The sequence below is a fragment of the Syngnathus leptorhynchus genome, chromosome 11 (assembly GCF_054491065.1).
Source record: "Syngnathus leptorhynchus isolate UIUO chromosome 11, UIUO_Slep, whole genome shotgun sequence".
Classification (NCBI taxonomy): domain Eukaryota; kingdom Metazoa; phylum Chordata; class Actinopteri; order Syngnathiformes; family Syngnathidae; genus Syngnathus; species Syngnathus leptorhynchus.
In genome coordinates this window covers 6,488,526-6,508,615 of record NC_141205.1, presented here as the reverse complement: position 1 = coordinate 6,508,615, position 20,090 = coordinate 6,488,526, and the positions used below count along the sequence as shown (strand labels likewise).

General features: G+C 42.1%; 3 protein-coding genes across 5 annotated transcripts; 2 read left to right on the top strand and 1 right to left on the bottom strand.

The window, feature by feature from the left end:
• The first annotated feature begins 546 nt into the window (after positions 1-546).
• On the top strand, positions 547-12,406 carry kdm5ba (lysine demethylase 5Ba). The gene is made up of 27 exons (XM_085924263.1): positions 547-1,199; positions 3,728-3,805; positions 3,865-3,987; positions 4,084-4,254; positions 4,360-4,485; positions 4,578-4,683; positions 4,760-4,845; positions 4,933-5,091; positions 5,187-5,306; positions 5,514-5,672; positions 5,882-6,063; positions 6,178-6,340; positions 6,424-6,543; positions 6,663-6,857; positions 7,072-7,253; positions 7,473-7,597; positions 7,673-7,823; positions 7,995-8,115; positions 8,196-8,551; positions 9,073-9,211; positions 9,291-9,470; positions 9,593-9,751; positions 9,861-10,280; positions 10,348-10,420; positions 10,517-10,704; positions 10,955-11,230; positions 11,314-12,406. The coding sequence occupies exons 1-27, from the start codon at positions 1,047-1,049 to the stop codon at positions 11,449-11,451; spliced, it is 4,449 nt and encodes a 1,482-aa protein (XP_085780389.1). The 5' UTR covers positions 547-1,046; the 3' UTR covers positions 11,452-12,406.
• A 320-nt stretch (positions 12,407-12,726) lies between these two features.
• On the top strand, positions 12,727-13,728 carry spcs1 (signal peptidase complex subunit 1). The gene is made up of 4 exons (XM_085924891.1): positions 12,727-12,865; positions 13,196-13,255; positions 13,338-13,424; positions 13,495-13,728. Exons 1-4 carry the CDS (start codon positions 12,830-12,832, stop codon positions 13,618-13,620), a joined length of 309 nt encoding a protein of 102 aa, XP_085781017.1. The 5' UTR covers positions 12,727-12,829; the 3' UTR covers positions 13,621-13,728.
• Positions 13,496-19,687, bottom strand: nek4 (NIMA-related kinase 4). Of its 3 annotated transcripts, none has more exons than XM_085924888.1 (16): positions 19,372-19,686; positions 18,505-18,771; positions 18,235-18,432; positions 18,059-18,166; positions 17,784-17,938; positions 17,508-17,646; positions 16,381-16,938; positions 16,271-16,321; positions 15,975-16,115; positions 15,760-15,894; positions 15,391-15,457; positions 15,218-15,318; positions 15,049-15,122; positions 14,764-14,972; positions 14,558-14,691; positions 13,496-14,401 (listed from the first exon to the last, which is right to left on the bottom strand). In XM_085924888.1, exons 1-16 carry the CDS (start codon positions 19,456-19,458, stop codon positions 14,303-14,305), a joined length of 2,523 nt encoding a protein of 840 aa, XP_085781014.1. In that variant the 5' UTR covers positions 19,459-19,686; the 3' UTR covers positions 13,496-14,302. The 3 variants fall into 3 exon arrangements, with proteins under 3 accessions (XP_085781014.1, XP_085781015.1, XP_085781016.1); XM_085924889.1 differs by having other exon boundaries at positions 16,020-16,115; XM_085924890.1 differs by lacking the exon at positions 15,760-15,894 and having other exon boundaries at positions 16,020-16,115; positions 19,372-19,687.
• Positions 19,688-20,090: the final 403 nt, after the last annotated feature.

Genomic DNA, 20,090 nt, shown 5'->3' with positions numbered 1-20,090 from the left:
ATCTTTCATCTGAACGTGTGGGTCATTGTTGTCGTTTGCTTATTGTGATGCTGTCAATCAAAAGGTTAGTTTACGCCCATTTGGCTGAATTCCACCAATCGGCCACAAGGAAGAAGACGAAGCTCAGGCTTGTCTGGAACAGATGACCATTATCTGATTGACAGAAAGTGGAATTTAATTTGAATAGAATGTGTTTCCACTTAAATGACACCAGGAAATAATGATCGAATCAGCTGTCCGTGTTTGAATGTTAGAAATAATATGTGAATCATATGTGCATGTGGTTTATATATACATTTAAATTACCTCCAGGTCTTGATATTAATTCATATTCAAATATTAAAAGAAACAGCTTTAGTACGTATGGATCGGGCTGCACTAGACCATTTAAAAACAACGATCCGGTCGAAGCGGATTGATATGTTAGTTGAGTTCGATTTGTGTACCATCCAGTGTTCTCTATTTATTTTGGTCCAGCCGGGCGGAGTTAGTGCCAAACCAACCCATCGCGCTTCCTCGTAAAGTGACAAAGCCGCTATGTCTCATGGTGTATAAATCAAACCCACGCAACGGGGGAGTAATCGCTTGTAAGAAAACCACGGAACCGATAATCCTTAAATAGAAATATGTTGCGTACAAAAGACTAACCAAGAGTAAAGTTCCCTTTAGTGGCTTCTGTACGGTTTGGAAATAACCTGAAGTGATGTTTAAAGTATGCAATCCATACCGCCCATTTTTTCATAGATGTATTATGAGCATGAATTGTTATCATTTAAATTAGACAAATTACACTCGAAAGTAATTATATCGTATGATTGTGATGTTTTTCGTGTGCAATAACGTGCAAAACAAGTCATTTCTGGGTGTCTACTTTTAGGGGCGGAAGCACAGCTCTTTCGCCCTATCGCTTACAACTAGATAATTCGCCTTTGAGTTGAATGAGTGGAGAATGGATACGGATTGAAATCTGGATTACAAAAACAACAAATTGAGCGTCGGCAACCCATCGAGTATCACTGAACGAGCATCACAACAAAGATGCAAGAATGAGTCAACCACAGCTGAATGAGTTCATTCCTCCCCCGGAGTGTCCTGTTTTTGAGCCCAGCTGGGAGGAATTTGCTGACCCTCTTGCGTACATCAACAAAATACGACCCATTGCAGAGAAAACTGGCATCTGTAAAGTCCGACCGCCACCGGTAAGCCTCCCTTAATGTTCGGCATGTTTTTCAATAAATGTGTTCGCGATCTTGGTGTAAGCACTTGGCCGGGGAAGAGCGTCAAGTCGCAGTCAAAGTTGTGTTTTTTAGACAGCTTTCAACATGGCGGAGTGGGGGCTCGAGAGTTGAATTGTCAGCTAGCTGTGTGTTCTGTTTGCTAACCTTCAAAACCAACCGATCACAAGCCTTTTCAGCACAAAAACACCCAAATGTAAATTTAATCTCGACGCTGCAAATTGTTCAACATTCGATCACAATGTTGTGTGAGTTTCCTCAAATCGAATTTAAAGGGCTAAGGGGTTTTTTATACATACAGAGATAACTGATAGTTTACATTATGGCAAAGTGATCTCGGTGGACTTGCAGTACTGTTTCTTGGCAGATACTGTTTCAAAAATATATTTAATCATTGTAATTCGATGGAATTGGCCTGTGTTGTTTTAGTTTTCAAATAATCGCTTGTCCGGTGTACAGCTACGGTCCTGGCATCGCTACGTGCTCGGGAACCAACTGTTTATGGAGAGAGAAAAGGACGCTTTATCACAATGGCCGCAATGTTCCTCTTTTTTTTTTTTTTTTTTTCAAAAAAAAAACCCCCCACACATTTCCCCCCCATTAATACATACTGCGCGATACATTAAATACTCGACGATTGTTTTTAGAAGTGCGTGTCGTTTGTTTTTTCCTCCTGCATCTTGCTTACTTTGTTCTGAGTGGTAATTGTGGCTTCACTCGCAACTAGCTTTTAACTTGATTATTGGCCAAATGTTTAAACACAGCACGACTTGATCTTTCAAGTCATTTAGCTAACATTATTTGTTATGCATTGTGTTTGGCTAAAGCCACAGCTTTGTCAAGGGTGTGTCCACGCCTCATTAGCCTACTAATGAAATAAAGGCCCAAATCGGATTGAAATGAATTAACAAATATACACGCGCTTGCCTTTATCGAATAAATAAATAGCGATGTCCAGGATGCGAACGTAGTTGTATTTATTTCGAGGACATAAATGCAAGTGTATCACAGTCAAATTGGGTGGCTCTTTATGAGGTTATATCAGGAAATGGCTGGTGTATAGCCAATAAATATTTTGTTCACTTAAGTCAGTTGAGCAAAGATGATGTTGGATAGTCTTTGATCACATTGATGCTTTCAAAGGATTGCTAAATGTTCTTTTATTAGCCCGTTCAAGGTCCTCACTTTGTGTATGCATAATATAGGACTGTCAGACCCTTGAGGCCTACTAGCCTCTATTAAATTCTTAAAAAGATATGCAACAATGAATTTGTTGTTGTTGTGATGCTTTTCAGTTTGCCAGAGAAATTAGGTGTAAAATTCATTAACAAAAATTATGGTCACTACTTGTATAGCTTTTAGTCAGCAATTTGGATTAACCATGTGGAAGCTTTCTTTGCTTTCAAGAACTTAAAATGTTCTATTGGGGCAGATCAGTTTTTAAGAATTCATCAGTTATACTACATGTATAAAACAATATGATGTGTTAAACAATTTTACATTAGTTTTAGCATGTGAAAAAAAGTGTCAAAAGCAAAATCCCTATACTCCAAAGATAGTGCTCTCCCACCATTTGGCCACACAGATAGATCGAGGAAAAAAATAATGCCTTTTTTTGTAGTGGTGCATATCGTTTGATTGGGAATGTCAGCACCCACACCACACCCGTCATTGACAAATGGTTGATGATCTGCCAAAAATATGTTCTACCTTGAACAGAGCCTTGGCAGAAAACAAATAGACCATGACTGCAACCTGTGTTGCCTTCAAAATGGCAGAACAGTGACACGCCCCTTCAAACTCCCAGTTTGTGCTTCCAATCCAGACTGGATATAGTCATATAAAATCCCAGTGCTGCCAAACTTGATATGCTTATGCTTCAAAGTTACTTAAAACGGAAATAAAATAACTGTAGTTTGATCAAATTATTCAGCAACCCTCCTCCAACTGCATGTCATGTGACTACTTTTTTTCCGCTGACTGTCACCAGACCAGAGTGAGCATGGCTACCATTATCGCTACCTAATTGGGGACCCTCTAAACTCATATGTGAGTAAAGGAGCATTTTGTCTATCTGGGTTAGAACAGAGATGGACATTTGCCATAATACAAAGTTGCACAAGTTAACCACTAAGGCAAAATAAGTGCGTGGACAAATGAGCATGTCGCATATTCATGTGATACTGAGTTGTCTTCCTGTGTCTAAACTCAATTACCAGCAACAGATATGTATGTGACATTCTACAGGAAGTTGTGTGGTCTAGTGTAAAGTATTTTGCAGATAGAATAGTCGCGGTCTTGTCAGTAGTAAAATAGATTTAGATGACCTCGTTAGCGAATGGGAGTGTTAGCTTATAACAGATCAAATTGCCCCACTTAATTGTTCAAGCCAAATAATAGGTTGTTCACACAGCCTTGTTCTGAAAACATTCAAATGGAGCATGCAAAAAGTGTTACATTTTCATCTCCTTTTATTATGTTTTTCATTCTAGGAATGGCAGCCACCATTTGCCTGTGACGTTGAAAGATTGAAATTCACACCCCGAATTCAACGGCTCAACGAGTTGGAGGTATGTTCGTGGAATTGCGTCTGTTAGTATGCACACTAACTCGAGTTTGATGTTTTCAGGCTCAGACGAGAGTGAAGCTGAACTTTTTGGATCAAATAGCAAAGTTTTGGGAGCTTCAAGGATGCACGCTGAAAATCCCTCACTTGGAAAGAAAGATTTTAGATCTCTACCAGCTCAACAAGGTGTCTGCAAATTCCACATTGAAACACACACATGAATGTGAAAATTTCCCTCTAACCTTATAAAAATTAAATTACGTTCGTTACTTTGCCGCCCAGCTGGTGAATGACGAGGGAGGTTTCGATGCCGTCTGCAGAGAGCGGCGCTGGACTAAAATCTCCGTCAAGATGGGCTTTGCTCCAGGCAAGGCGGTGGGCTCCCACCTGCGGGCACACTATGAGCGGATCCTCTACCCATATAACTTATTCCAGACCGGAGACAATCAGCCTGTACGTCCCACTCAATTGTTTTTTTTTTTTTGTTGTGACTCTGTTTTTGGGGGAGGTCACCATTTATATTCATTGCCTTCTGTCCTTCAACTTGTGTCTTTGCAGAGAGCCACCTTGACCAACGACACGAAGGACAAGGTCTACACCCCACATGACCTCCCACAACGCCAGTCCGTGCAGCCTCAGGAGATCTGCAGCATCGCTCGCCGTGCAAAACGGATGAGAGCTGAAGTATGCCTGTGTAGTTCTTCGTGGGTTTTAAGCCTTCCCTCATCCTCTTTGTGTCACGTCTTTCTTTTTCTTTACTTTGCAAAACTCCACAGAGAGGCTACTTTAAAAGCGAAGCTGAGGAGGCTCGCAAGACTCGTCCTAATCTCAGAAGGAGAATGGGAACATATGTTGCCAAGACGGAGACGGAGCCAGAGCCAGGCAAGGACCACGAAAGTCGCAAAGAGAAGTAAATGAAGCTGCAAATCAAAATGACTAATTCATCCGTGTGTTCCAGTGAGCATGTCGATTAAAGAGGAGACCATGGAATGTAAAGTCACAGAAGCTTGTGAAGAAATTGGGTCAAATGGCACAGGCAGTAAAGTAAATATCTTGCAATGCACCAACAATTACTTGGATTTGTTTTGAATTGTTCTAACGCAAATGTTTTTTTCTTCCTGGACTACTCAGGTGGAGCAATACATGTGCCTGGTGTGTCACAACGGAAATGAGGAGGACCGCCTGCTGTTGTGTGATGGCTGTGATGACAGCTACCACATCTTCTGTCTCATCCCCCCACTTCCTGAAGTTCCCAAGGGAGACTGGCGATGCCCCAGGTGCCTAGCGCAGGTAAGGGGCCCTCCTCTCGACCTTTGGGGAGTCATATCCTGACGCAATACCCGGCTCGCCTATGGAAACAACACAAATTGTTTTTGTTTTTGCAGGAATGCGGCAAACCTCAGGTCGCTTTTGGCTTTGAGCAGGCCAGCAGGAGCTACACCCTGCAAACCTTTGGAGACATGGCTGATTCCTTTAAGTCTGATTATTTCAACATGCCCGTTCACGTGAGTGGGGATCCTCGCTGGCGCGGTCTTGTCTGTTTATACAAGTACACGCAAATTACAGGGACTATTGTAACTGAGACGAGCGCCATGCAACCATATAATGCTATGAAATCGAATTTCATGTTTCAGTTGACTATCTTGAGCGCAATTTTTTATATGTATAAATCTCCTTACTAGACAAAATGTTGATCTCTTGACATTTTGTAGATGGTTCCGACCGAGCTGGTGGAGAAGGAGTTTTGGCGTCTCGTCAGCACAATCGAAGAGGATGTGACTGTCGAATATGGAGCAGACATTGCCTCCAAGGAGTTTGGGAGTGGTTTCCCCCTGAAGAACAGCCATTTTGAAGTGTCTCCTGAGGACGAGGTACCAGCTGTAGTTACTATGACGACGATGATTTCTAGTTTTGATCTTAATCATACTTTAAAAATCCGATAAAAAAAAAAAAAAAAAAAAAAAAAAAAAGTTTGATTTATTTTTCCTGAATAAACAGTGTAAAACATAAAAATGACCACTATACACTGATGACGGTGGGCTTGGCCATGGTTTTGAGACTCATGTTCTGTGTTTTACAGCATTACCTAACAAGTGGCTGGAATCTTAACAACATGCCAGTGCTGGATGCCTCGGTGCTGACGCACATTACAGCCGACATCTGCGGGATGAAGTTACCTTGGCTCTATGTGGGCATGTGCTTCTCCTCCTTCTGCTGGCATATTGAGGACCACTGGAGCTACTCGATCAACTACTTGCACTGGTACGCTTTCTTAGTACTGTGTGGAGTTGAAGAGAGTCATTTTTATATATTAGTCCCTTTTTTTTTTTTTGAGCATTTTTCATGATCATGCGTTTTATTTTTATTTCTGTGCAGGGGTGAGCCGAAGACCTGGTATGGGGCGCCGGGTTACGCCGCAGAGCACTTGGAAGGGGTCATGAAAAAACTCGCTCCTGAGCTGTTTGAGTCTCAGCCAGACCTCCTCCATCAACTCGTCACCATCATGAATCCTAACACGCTGATGAACAATGGCGTCCCGGTAAGGCACACTCAATGAGCACCTAAATAAATCCAATTCCATGAAGAGTTCACATGAAACATTTATTGGCTTTCTACTTGTAGATCTATCGCACAAACCAATGTGCGGGGGAGTTTGTCATCACGTTCCCCAGAGCGTACCACAGCGGATTCAACCAAGGTTTCAACTTTGCTGAAGCGGTTAACTTCTGTACCATGGACTGGGTAAGGCACTGACTCGAAGGTCAAATATTGCATTTTAAGGAGGACTCAGTGTTTGTTTTGTCAAGATGTAGAGAGGAGTCTGTGTTGAAAAGCTAACAGAGTTTTCAATTCCTTGTTAGATGCCTGTTGGGCGAGGCTGTGTGAAACACTACCGCCAGTTGAACCGGTATTGCGTCTTTTCCCACGACGAAATGGTCTGCAACATGGCCTTCAAGGCAGATACGGTGGATGTGGAACTGGCGTCCGCCGTGCACAAGGAGATGGCCGCCATGATCCAAGAAGAAGAGGAGCTTAGAGAAAAGACCAACAAGATGGTGAGGAGGTTGACATTTTCATCCACAGTTTTTAATTGCCTCGTTAACTGTTTGAGGATCTGGTCCTACCAAAGTCTATGACTTTGTTTCTGTCTCAAGGAAATAAGGGTTTAACACATTGTATTTATCAAAGACCCAACGGACCCCCCCCCCCTTCCCTCACAGTTGTTCTGTTTTGTCTTAAGCATTAATGACTGTGAATTTGTATCCCCAGGGTGTGGTGCAAACCCGGCAAGTCGATTATGAGCTGCTCCCTGATGAGGAACGTCAATGCTGCAAGTGTTGGACCACCTGCTACCTGTCTGGCATCACTTGTGTCTGCAGTCCTGGCAAGGTGGTCTGCCTGTACCACGCCCAGGACTTGTGCTCCTGTCCACTGAGCGACCGAATACTCCAGTGAGTGTTACAAAAAGATCAATTATTGAAAAAAAGATAGGCAAACACGATCCAAATGAGTCATCTTTGCTGTGTGTTTTATATTTATTTAAAGCTACGCTTAGTGTTGAAAGACCAAGATGTTAAGTTTGCACTGAGGTTATTAATGGAAATACTACTTTTGAAGCCTGCCTTTTTCATCTCGTGTCTTCTTTTTTTTTTTTTTCCCCCACCCCCTAGTTACAAATTTACACTGGATGAGTTATACCCCATGATGGCAGCTGTGAAGCGGCGTGCAGAGTCCTATAAAGACTGGCTGTGTGCTGTGCAGGGCATTCTGGAGAAGAAAGAAAGCCACAAAAAAGGTGAAATTGATTTAAAACAGAGGATTACCCAGAATAATTTTTTGTGTGCTCAAAGAATAGTCTTTGTCTGTTTAGGTCTGGATGAGCTTCACAGCCTGGTGGAGCAGGCGGAGACAAAAGGGTTCCCACAAACCGCCCTCTTGGAGCAGCTGCGTGTTGTTGCTGTAGAAGCTGATAAAGTCGCTGTGGTGGCCCAACAACTTCTCAATGGGAAAAGGCAGACGAGGTAGCCACTGTGTACCAGTGTGATTTTTTTATTTTTTTATTATTTTTTTTTTTAATCTGAATGGACATGACCAGTCATTACTTCCTACTTCAAAGTTTCATGCTCTTCATTACCTGTGTCCGTCCATCCAAAGATTCAGTCATCGTGACTCTTCTTCTTCTAATGTTGCAGGTATCGTTCTTGTGGGGGAAAGTCTCAAAGCCAGAATGAGTTGACTGTGGATGAGCTTCGATCGTTTGTACAACAGTTGGACAAACTGCCGTGCAACATCAGACAGGCACCTCTACTGAAGGTTGTTAACAATTTTAAATGTAGAGCCCGACTGTGTTTTTAGTATTTTGAACTCTAATCACAATTGCATGTGGCTTTCAGGACTTGCTGAAAAGGGTCGATGAATTCCAACAGCGCAGCGAAAGGCTCCTCTCGGATGAGTCTCCTAACTCGGTCGAGCTTCAGGAGCTACTGGATCTGAGCCTGGGCCTTGACGTAGAGCTCCCTCAGTTGCCTCAGCTCAGGGAGAGGCTGGAGCAGGCCCGCTGGCTGGAGACAGTGAAGCAAGCCAACAGCAGGCCGGACAACCTCTGCCTTGACACCATGAGGAGGCTGATCGACCAAGGGGTCGGGTTAGCGCCTCACAGCTCTGTGGAAAGAGCTATGGCACGTCTGCAGGAACTCCTGACGGTGTCCGAGCAGTTGGAGGAGCGGATGCTCGGTCTCATGAAAGCCAGGTGAGGACAAAGGCGCGCTTGTGTTTCCAAGCAAAAAACATATCAGGTTCACAGCCATTCAATACCCTTGCAATGGGTGGTATTGTTACGCCACTCATGAAATATTTCACATATTCAAATGCATTATAGGCACTTGTGACTGTCTGTTAGATAACTTTCAGATGCAACCAAATATCCATTTAGGTTTCACATGAGTCTTTGTAGCGTTAGTCATTGCTTTTCTTTTCGAGAAACATTTTCAAGTTCATTTTAACCACAGTTTTCCCTTTTAGGACCTCATAAGATTATTCATTTTCTCTCCCCGCTTTTCTCTTGCCAAGATATCAAGTTGTGACTTGGAAGCCCTACGTTCATTCCAGTCATCTTTAAATACCTCCAGGCTAACCACTCGCTTACTATTCTGCACAAAATAAACTTAAGAAATCATCTTGTTAAATTGATAAGGCTGGCACAGGAGACACAGGGAAAAAGAAATGACTTGATATGAATGAATGATCATGCGTCTGTATGTCTTCTCGCAGTCCCCATCACAGTATAGAAACTCTTGATGCGGCTTTACAAGAAATGGAAAATGTCCCTGCTTATCTGCCAAACTGCCTGCAGCTGAAGGATGCAGTGGTCAAAGCCAAGAAATGGCTTCATGAAGCCGAAGCCCTGCAGGTAAAGTGGACACTTCTTGAAATGTTTGACCGAGAGTAACCCGGCTGGCCGTCTAAACGTCGCCATTGCTCGCCTTCAGCTCGGGGGACGTATACCCCTGCTCGAAAGCCTCTCTGAGCTGGTTCTCAGAGCAGAGGGCATTCCAGTGAGACTCGACCCTCTCAGTCGATTGGAAGCTCTAATTAGCGACGTGCAGACGTGGAAGGAAAGCGCAGCGAAAACATTCCTGCTCAAAAACTCACCCTTTTCGCTTTTGGAGGTATGTCAAGCATTTTAATAGTCTTTGGGTTTATGGTCGTTTTTCCACTGGCTAAATATTGAAGATATATTTTGACCATTTACCAAAATGGTATGACGATTGATTTATTTTTCTATCTGCAGGTTCTGTGTCCAAGATGTGACGTAGGAGCTGGGCTTCCGAGGTCGAGAGCCAAGAAAACTAAAGAGGGATCACAGATCAATAAGAGACCCGGCGTAAAGCTGGACTCGCTCTATGATGTGGAAAAGGCTCTTTCGGAAAGCAAAAGCTCCGCCTCTGCTGTGAGTGTCACTTCTGATGTGGAGTAATTAGACTGGCATTTTAATGACGCTTGCTTGGGGAAGAAATCTTCTCACACATTATGAACAACAAAATCTTCTCTGGCGACAGATGGCCACCCTTGACGATGTCCGCGACAAGGAGATGGAAACCTTGTTGGCGCTGAGGGCTTCAAACGAGTCCAAGCTTCTTCCTGCTGACAACTGTTGTGCACTTAGCGTTTGCGTTTGCCATAAGGCGCCCTCGGGGGCCATGGTGCAATGCGAACTCTGTCGCGAGCTTTTCCACAGTGGGTGCGTCGTAGCAAGCGCCGACCTCACATACGGCCAAGTCTGGCTTTGCCCCTTTTGCCAGCGTTCAAGGAAGCCACCCCTGGACAAAGTCTTGCCTCTGTTGGCGTCACTGCAGAGGATTCGGGTCCGATTGCCCGAAGGAGACGCGCTGCGCTTCCTCATCGAGCGGACGGTGCAATGGCAGCACAGAGTTCAACAGGCCTGTACAGATGGACTGCTGGAGGAAGTGTCAAAAATGGTCGGTCCGATTTACATCATCGGGGCATGTGGAGTGGTTTGCTATATTCTGTGTGTTTATTTTTCAGGGGAAGAACAGATCAAGAATATTCCAAAAGAATGCCTTTTTTTATACAGAACACCAGTGCGTTCCACTACAGGGTTAGTTTGATCAAACTGCGGGTGTATTGTTTTGTCCTTTTTTTAAAAAAAAAAAATTTTTTATTGTCTGGTGCCAATTGTAAATGCCTTTCCCAGGACTTGGCTCTGAGCTGGAGGAGCTGATGGTGGAGGGGTTCCTCCTGCAGGTCACCCTTCCAGAGACCGAGCAACTTTATACATACCTGCTGTACACTCTGGCTCCTCTGCCCACTCAGAGATCTCCTTGTAACAAAAGGACAGAAGATGATGAGCTGCGGAGAGAGACTACGAAACACCATAAAAAGGTATCGAGTGATTTTTGGATTACGGTGGACTCACGAGGAGATTTCCATCAACAATAGACACAAATAGAAATGGGCAAGTACTGGTTTGATTTCAAGGTATCAATCAGGTTCTTGTGGAGGATGTCGATACCATCCTCCCGATACTTGCAGCAAAATAGTTGGTGCTGTACTGCAGCGAGTTATGTGTTATAACTTTAACCTAATACAATAAACAATTTATTAATCCAATTTATCTGACGTGTTTTGACAGAGTGGAGGCTCAAATCACAGTAAAGAGGCGCCGAGCATTCAGAGCAAAAGGACCAAGCGACGCAAGGAAAGCTCAGATTCTCAGCACTCCGGGAAGGCCAAGAGGTGTTGCAAAAAGAAGTCAAAGAGGAGACGTGACCGAAGTGAAGAAAGAAGGAGGAGTTGCTCCCCCACGCACACAGCGTCAGAACCTGCTGCATCCGCTTCCGCGTCCGATTCCGATGAGGATTATTCGTTGTGCGCCGCGCCGTGGTGCAGAGAGCCGGAAGGAGATGAGGTGTGTTTGACTATCAGGCACACCGCACAGCCCAGCACTTATCTCGTATTTACCATCAAGATCTTGTTTTGTTGTCTTTCCAGTTAAACTGGGTCCAATGCGACGGCAGCTGCAATCAGTGGTTCCACCAGGTCTGCGTGGGACTGTCTGCCGAGCGTGCCGAGACAGAAGACTATATTTGCATAAGCTGCACACAGCCAGATTTTGACCGAGGGGACTGAAGACCAAAAAAAAAAAGTGACTTTTTGAAGGATCAGCAGTTGATTTGCAGCACGCAGCACTTGACGTGCACACCTGAACTCCGCTCCCCTTTACCTTGTGGCTAGCCCTTAATGAACACGGTGCTAATCACTCGTCTTCTACGTTACGACACGTTTTTTTGCCACGTGGCTGCTGCTTCAGCCAATCAAGCTTATGCGCTCCAAAACGTTCCAGAAAGAACAGTGCAGGGACTTTTAATCCAGAAGTCAAATAATATCACATCCAGCAGGGTTTTTTTTTTTCCCCCAGCCCGTTTCTGAACAATGTGCAATTTTGAGTCGTCTTCATCAAAGCAATAACTGAATACATGGATCCCAGTTCAATTTCAAGAAATCCCAATAGAATGACTTGTCAAAGTGAAACCCTGCTTAGAATTCACCTCTTGAGTCTGATGATGCTCCAAAACAGTTCAGGTAAAAAGTAAACACAAAGTTGAGGAAGGTCTCAGAGATTCCGATTGGTATGTGGGGTGGAATATACTGTTTGTTGTCCCTTTACAGTTCTCCTGACATGATTTTGTCAGTATCATGTTGTTGTTTTTTTGGGGGGGGGGTGTCAATGTTCTGTTAGAATTGATATTCACAAAGTCAGAAAGAACTTCCCGACATCCAAGGAATGTACATTTTCTTCTAGGGTGGAGCTCTTCCCTGTAAGATTAAGGTTGAACATATGCTGGATTTAGATTTAACACAGATTGTTTGATTTATTCGCCACGGGTATGACTTTTATGCTACTATGGCTAAATAATATAATTCATATGTTGCAGTTTGCAATTTAAAATAAAAAGAAAGTTTGTTCCCAAATGTATGATATTGTTGTCCTTCACTCAGATCCTACTAAATGGCTTTGTTAAAAAAAAAAAAAAACGATTACCGCATGTACGTGAAAGATTTACTCTTGCAAATGACAAAACTACAAATTCACATCTGTAGCAGATGTTTATTGCTCGCAATTATTCATTAAAATTATTCAAAAAAATGTACATAAAATTATTTGGAATGTGTTTTATAGTATTTTGAGAAAATGGAAAATATTTAATATAAATATAATTGTATATTATATGTATATTATTTGTATATTATAAATATATAATAATTATATTAAAAAGATGCACTTTTTTTGCCCTATCTAATACACAATTTATTGTGCTCAAATCTTTCAGTACCAATCACAAAATCTGCAAACATTTACACTGGCTGCATACGGAGCAGAAACCGGAACCGGAAGCGTCTAATGTGACGTCATATAAAAGGGCCCTGAGATGGGTCCTTCTTTATGTGACGCATCTTTGCTTGCTAGAAATTTCATTGCGCTGGCTGTTCGGATCTAAAGGGCAATATGCTGTCAATATTTGACTCAATTCCCACACATATGGTAAATTTGATATCGTCTATGCTTTTGTGTCACGGCACGATCCAGTCTGAGCTCCTTATTTTGTTTGCATTTGCCAAACTTTTGATGCTACTTGTTATGCTGCTAGCCAACGTTATTCTCGTCATCATAACATCGATCAAAGTCATCAGATGTAGTTTTAAAACAAAATCTATCTGTCGTTGACCGGCCTGACTCGTGTTTATTAAATTGTTTAATTACAATAATGTTTACAATCGATCTTAACCGCTCGAGCCATTACAATAAGGATTCACCACCTGCTTTTATGTTATGAGATTGAACTGTGATGTTGCTTGCTTTTATTTGTTGTAGGATTATAAAGGCCAGAAACTGGCCGAACAGATTTTCCAAGGGATAATCCTCGTCTCTGCGGTAACTATGCAACTATATCAACACACAAATACATCAAGCCATCATTCTAACCTTATTCAATTGCTTGGTTTCTCCCTTTTAGGTCATTGGATTTGTGTATGGGCTTATCATTCAACAATTTGGATGGACTGTACTCATAGTCATGACTGGATTTGCTGTCTCATGCATTGTAAGTTTTGAGGCTATTTTTTTGTTTGAAAAGTTTGCATTGCTGATATGTGATTTCTTTATTTTTAAAGCTGACCCTCCCTCCATGGCCAATGTACAGAAGGCATCCCCTACCTTGGCAGCCTGTTATACCAGAGAGCTGTGGGGAGCCCAGCCAAAAGTCTCAGGAGACTCAAAAGAAAAAGAAGCATAAATAACTACTTATAATTGACACATTTTTTACATTGGAAATATTTGTTGGATTTATTTTACAGCCCCAGATGTTACAGTCCGAAATACAAATCCAATACAATTTGTGTATGGTGCATTTGTTGTCTCTGTTGAATGAAACAATGAAAGCATTCTGACATGGCCACGACAGCATGGAAATTTGACTGATCGAAAATGCTTAACAAATGTACATAACAGATCCACAACAAAGCAGCGAGGGCTGTCAAAAAGGCACTTTGACCATTCATGGAAATGAGGCACCTGCATAATTCTATGGCTTTATGACAGAATTGCCACAAGAATCATGAAGGAAAAGGTCAGTATTTTTGGAAAGGCTTTATCAGAAATAGTTTTATTGTTAATATCTGATACATGTCTATAAGACTAATAGGACAAAAATAATTATTACTGGTATCTGGCTCACGCAATAAATTAACAAACTAAGAACTCGATTACAGCACGTTACGTGTTTGCATAGACAATGGAAAATACGAAACTAGAAGCTAAGGATATAAATAATGTTAGTTATGTACATTACTTTTTTTTTTTTTTTTGCATGGTGTGAATGTAAAAATAGGTGACAAATGAGAATCTTTATGTACTGTAGAAAGGAAGTGGCACTCGCTTCATTGGTGAAAGCTCTAGTCAGTTGTTCGAGAAGTTCTTTTTCTAAACATCGAAGGCCACCTCCTCGAAGAATTTCAGCTGTCTCACCATCACAGCATAAGCGTGATACTTGTCATCACCCATCTGCCGTCGAAGGCACAGCTGCAGTGAGAAAGGGGTGAAAAAGAGTGACGCTCTTGTCCTCTCGACACTTTTCGGATTAACCAATCGGATTAGTTTTCAACTTTGCACAGTCGGAAAAAAAATAATATAGACACAATGTGCCCGATGTTATTTGCAACATTCCTAAAAACATACTTCTCGTTTATCGTCATCCTCCTCCTCCAAGATTTCCAGGACTTTGTCCAAGAGCTTGACCCCCAGGCCCTTCACAACATTAGTTCTCAGGAGCTCGATGGCCCTCCTGATCTTGGCTGGACCCGACTTGGCGCCTTTATGAAGGGAAAATATTTAGTTAAGCACACCACAACGGTGACGATGTCAGTATGATGGTAACATCTGACCTATTGGGATTTCACCGAGTGACAAGTTCTCCGCTTCCTGTTGAGCCTTGCCGTGGAGCACAAGGGTGTCCCTGTACTTCCTGTTAAGTTTGAATTCTGGCAACAACGTAGAGCCACGTTCATGTTTGTCCACGTCGTTTCCACCATCCATCCTCAAGGTTTGGGTCATCATGTGGACTAAATCCTGCATGTCTTTGGATTCGGCTCTCCTGCACGGAAAACACGTGGAGTTGATCTTGAAACAGGACGGCACTTTTGAGGTCCTTATCTGCTGTACTGGCTCACCTTTCCCTGCCATCTCCTTCTGCATGCTCTGTGGAGCTTGTGGAAGAGGCATACTCATCTTCATCCTTTTGAAGCTTTAATAAATCACAGCAAAATTGGGATATTTGCCACTTCTATTATTAAAAAAAAAAAACTTCAAAGTTGAAGGAACCTCAAGTGTATGTCATACCTTATTGGACTGAGTAATAAAGTCTGAAACAGAATTGGAAACTGGAATGTTGTAGTGTTGGGCCTTGGAAGTGGTAACATCATAAGATGACCTTCCAGCAACTGGAGGAGGAATGATCATAATTTCACCATGATGAATTCTGTGCGTCATCTTTTGGCAAACTCGGACTCTACCTGGCTGGGAGGCGGGGTCTTGGGATTGCCTCAGTCTCCTTCTTTCTCGAGCAGACAGAGGACGCTCCTGAAAGTTAACATTTCGTTTTATTGTGTGGATACATCGATATAATTGTCCGTCCCATACACGGTTTGCAGGTAAGCTGACTTTGGGTGAGAAACCAGATACACCCTTGACTGGTGCAGGGCGGATATATTCAAAAGACAATTCGTGTTCAACATTTACACCTAAAAACCAAAAATCATGATGGGAAAAGATGTATATTCCCGCAACCCTATTGTAAATAAACAAGTTTAATAATAAAAAACAAAAATATTTCAAAAAAATAATAAAAGAATAATAAAATAAAAAAGAAATCATCATTTTACCTTTGGCAAATTAAATAATCCGTCCCCACAAGATTTCAATATTTCATTCTCTGATTTATTGCTCTGTGTGCTTCTCTTCCTAGGTTCTAACGATGTTTCGATAGGACGAGGAGGCAGGGGCCGGCGAGGTTTTGCCTAAATGATAAAAGATGCATCTGGTTGGAAAAGTATTTTTTACCTAACTTTCTTCACAGGAACTAATTGACTATTGTTACCTTCTGTTGATCCCCATCTGCGTGTCTTGTGTCCCTCCCACTCACCTCAAGTGAGACAGCAGGTTCTTTGGCTGTGAGAACCGGAGCACTGCTTACATTCTGTTTGTTGATTTGTAACGGAAAGTCTTGTTCAGAAGGTTCCTTAACAAAAACAATTAGTTCAGACTTTCAAGTACATGAACATCTGTCTTCATGATCACTTAAATTTTGTCACCGGGGGGGGGGGGGGGGGGGGTGTGAAGGCATGAGACCTAATAGAGTTATTAAAGCTGAAAGAACATGGACAACTTTCTTACAACTGTTGGAGGGAATGGTTGGAGGAGCTTTTCTGTAGATTCCAAATTGTCCTGAAAAGATAACAAAACATGAGGATGCAAGCGAGATCTCGATTGTTAACTCAACTTACTTGATGTGTTCCAGCTCCATTGACAGGTTTCACTGAGTCACCTTTACACTCAATATTCATCTCCATTTTTTCTGAGGGGATTCTGTGAGTAGATCTCTTCTCAAGCTCACTTCCTTGCTCCACTTCAAGTTTTGGTTCCTGCATGTTAGCTTCTCGAAGGAGCTCCATCGTGTCCTCCTTTTCATCGTTCGCTGCCATCTTTTTATCAAAGACAGAATAGGTGTCCTGAAATGGACGAAACCCATTCGATACTTTTCCCTCATCCGCTCCCCTTTTGCCAGCTGCTGACGGCGGCTTTAGTGGGGGCTTGGCATGTGTAGGAGGGGGAGAAGGTTCCTTTTTCTCAAGCTGGTGGTGTGCCGCAGCTAATGGAGGTGTCTCGAATGGCCTCCGTAAGACATCTGCATCCTCCTCTGGATACATGTCAACTTGGATTTTGCTGATGGTTGCCATGGATGTAATGCTGCTTTTGAGAACATCGGGTGAAGATTGCCTGGGTGGAACTGGGTTGCAGTCTGTAGGACCATTGTGATTTGGGGGCAGTTGTGATTTGTCTTTCTGTACAATGAATACACAAAACAACGAAAAAACACATTCATTCATTCATTCATTCATTCATTCATTTTCTGAACCGCTTTGTGTGTTATCCCAAAATATCTTCATTTTCTTTCTCAGTTGTAAAATGTTTATAAATGTTCTAAAAAGTCAGTAAAGACCAGTATTTTGTCTTTCTTCAATGGAGGCTGAAACGGTGCTGAACTTACAGACTAAATATTTATACATGATATTATGTCTTATACTATTACCTTACTAACTGAATCATGATACTAAATTAAGGTCCATGAGCTCATTAACATTCGCCAAAAACTGTCTATGATGATAATGACTCTTTAGTCCAGTTCAAAGACAGATGAGGTCATGGCGCACACCCAATTTATATAAATAAGTATGCCTTTGTGACCTCTCGCTGGAAAGGAAGATGATCTTTTCCAAACTGTTCAAGTATATGACATCTTGGCATGATGAAGATTACAAATCAGAAAAATTGATTAGGAGGCGCACCTAATTAGCTATTTTGCACGTTTAATTGCTTGTTTGTTTATTTTTACATTTATACATTCACCGACCTGTTTCAACCTGGGATTGGGTTCCGGCTGAGGAGTAAGTCGCTCAGGTTTTGTCTGAGGCTGCGCCGCAATGGCTACATCGTTGCTTCTGATGTCACTGCTGCCACCAGCAACTGGTTTTCTTGACTTCGACGTTTTTCTGAGGAGCAAAAAACAAAAAGAAGAGGTTATTATCAACGTTTCTCTAAAAGCAAGGGTTGAGTACAGCGACAAAGCAAAAGTATGAACGAAGAAATGGGAGATAAAGCGCAACCCTGTTTTGTCTTTCTAACTTACTCCTTGGTGGCCTCCAGAAACATGGCAATTTGTCGCTTGATGTAAGGTTGCCGAAGGATGAGTTTGACATCCGGTCTGTCGTCTGGCCTTTTACACAACATGCGCTTGATCAACTCTCCGAGCTGGGCGTCATATTTACTTGGCATCTGTGGTAGCTGAGAGAAGAAACCAATAATTGAACGCTCACCGCGGATTTATGGCTACAGTTGACGCTTAAAAATCTGAGCTTGGCATTTTCTTATCTATACATAGTAAGACAAAAAAATAGTTCCTACCCTTCCTTCCACAATGCGGTAGACCAATGAGTTCATATCCTTGGCATTGAAGGCGTGTTTTAGTGTCGACATTTCATACACACAGCAACCCAGGGCCCACACATCTGACTGAAAAAATAAAATAACAATGATCAAGCCTTTTAGTAGACAACAGTAAAATGAGATCAAGGCAATACCTTGTGATTATAGGGTTTATTCGAAAAGAGCTCTGGACTCATGTAGTAAGGGGTCCCGATAAGTGTGCTCGCCATATCATTCTGGTTCTCCAATACTCTCGCAATGCCGAGGTCCCCAACTTTGATTATGTTGGTTTTTGTCAGAAAGATATTCTGTGTTTTAAGATCCCGATGAAGGATGTTCCTTTCATGAAGGTACTGAAAGTGAATGGAAAAACAAGTGAGTTTGGGCTTACTTGCATTCATGATTTAGCTTCATATGCAATATACCTGGAGTGCCATGGCAATCTGGACAAACCATTCCACGACCTGCCGCTCTGGTAGCAGCTCTCCTTTTTGCTGTTTGAGTCTGTGGTAGAGGTCACCTCCTTCACAGAAGCCCATCACTATGTAAAGCTGGAGGTCTGTTCCTTCCCAGGATTCCCTGTATGTTACGATGTTGGGATGTCTCAGCTGGGACAGAAGCTGAGCCTCCTGCTCTGCAGCACGACGTTCTCGTTTTGAGGAGGTGGTTAAATTCAGCTTCTTTATGACATACTGTAGGAAACGGGGAAAAGGGCAATAGTTCACATTGATGAGGTATAACATTTATTGACACATAAATATAGTGAAACTGTGAAAAAGTCAGAGCCAAGATTTGAACACTCAAAACTGCAAAACATTATGCTGTCCCACTTCATTTATCTGATACTAAATTTAATTATTTGTGAGTAATTGTCGACAATAACTTACACATTTCACAAATGTTTGTAATCTCAAGGCTGTATGATAATTTAAAGCTTTGAAACAAAAATGTAATTGGAAAATTGTGAACATGTTAATGAAGGCTTAATACTAGTTAGTTTGATCAAATGCTCCGAACTGCTGCAAAAATGACTTTTAAAAATACCTGTCGGGTATATTTTTTCTTGGTTCACAGCTACTACAGTAACAGTTTTGTATTTCTTTTGGTGCTTACAACGCTTGCTTTGTTGTAGTTCATACTGTTAATATAAAAAGGCTCAGTTCGCTCCACAGCCTTCTCAAATTTCATGTAAACAAACTTAACACTTCAAGGCTAGCTGCTACAATACGCTAGCTATATCCAAAGGCACTGAAATAATCCTTCTCGCATTTCCAAATAAATACGCATCTCACTTGTTTTCGATCTATTATGTGCTTCACCAGGTTCACCTCCCCGTAGCTCCCTTTCCCAACCACCCTGATGAAAATATAATGATCCATCTTTCTTCAAGGTTCTTCATAACCAGGCCGGACGACACAGAAGTTATTCAACACTCGCTCCGAAAGTGTTTATGCGATCCATCGGGCAACTAAAAGGTCTGCAAAAATCATGAAACGTGTTCTATAAAAGTTGGGCACTGTCGTAGTGGGGAGATTGGATTTTGAAAAGCAGGAAACCATCATTAGAGTCACTAGGCAACAAGCAGACGATCGAGGGCAGGTCCGTAAAGCACCCCAGTAGAAGCTACTGCCACCTATCGATTGAAAAATTAACTGCCGGCAAGTTTTTTTCTGGCCAGTAGATGGCAGCATTTGCAAGCGTCATTTATGCAGCACATTTCTGCGAATATGAGGAATATTGTGAATAAAACGGTGATATGTTTTGGATACTCGATCCATTACAACAAAATGACATATATTTATTAAGTGTCCCATAAAAATATATATATTTCCAATGGGGCTGCAGCGTACAATGACATTGAGAAAAATATATTAACATTGATTTCGAATTGGCAAACGTTTGCCCATCCCTGCTTAATGTAGACATTTGAACCATGACAACAAAGTGCCATACAGCATGTAACGTTAGCTACACATTAACCAAGCAGCAGCTAAATAGAAGATGGGTCCAG

Bases quoted from the DNA above. Each gene is read 5' to 3' on its own strand.
- spcs1 (XM_085924891.1), top strand. From the start codon at position 12,830: ATGCTGTCAATATTTGACTCAATTCCCACACATATG. The intron at 13,256-13,337 runs GTAACTATGCAA...TCTCCCTTTTAG, and splicing joins GGATAATCCTCGTCTCTGCG to GTCATTGGATTTGTGTATGG. The intron at 13,425-13,494 runs GTAAGTTTTGAG...TTATTTTTAAAG, and splicing joins GATTTGCTGTCTCATGCATT to CTGACCCTCCCTCCATGGCC.
- kdm5ba (XM_085924263.1), top strand. From the start codon at position 1,047: ATGAGTCAACCACAGCTGAATGAGTTCATTCCTCCCCCGGAGTGTCCT. The intron at 8,552-9,072 runs GTGAGGACAAAG...GTCTTCTCGCAG, and splicing joins CTCGGTCTCATGAAAGCCAG to TCCCCATCACAGTATAGAAA. The intron at 9,212-9,290 runs GTAAAGTGGACA...GCTCGCCTTCAG, and splicing joins ATGAAGCCGAAGCCCTGCAG to CTCGGGGGACGTATACCCCT.
- nek4 (XM_085924888.1), bottom strand. From the start codon at position 19,458: ATGGATCATTATATTTTCATCAGGGTGGTTGGGAAAGGGAGCTACGGG. The intron at 16,939-17,507 runs GTCGGTGAATGT...TTCATTGTACAG, and splicing joins CCAATCCCAGGTTGAAACAG to AAAGACAAATCACAACTGCC. The intron at 16,322-16,380 runs GTAAGTTGAGTT...TTATCTTTTCAG, and splicing joins ATGGAGCTGGAACACATCAA to GACAATTTGGAATCTACAGA.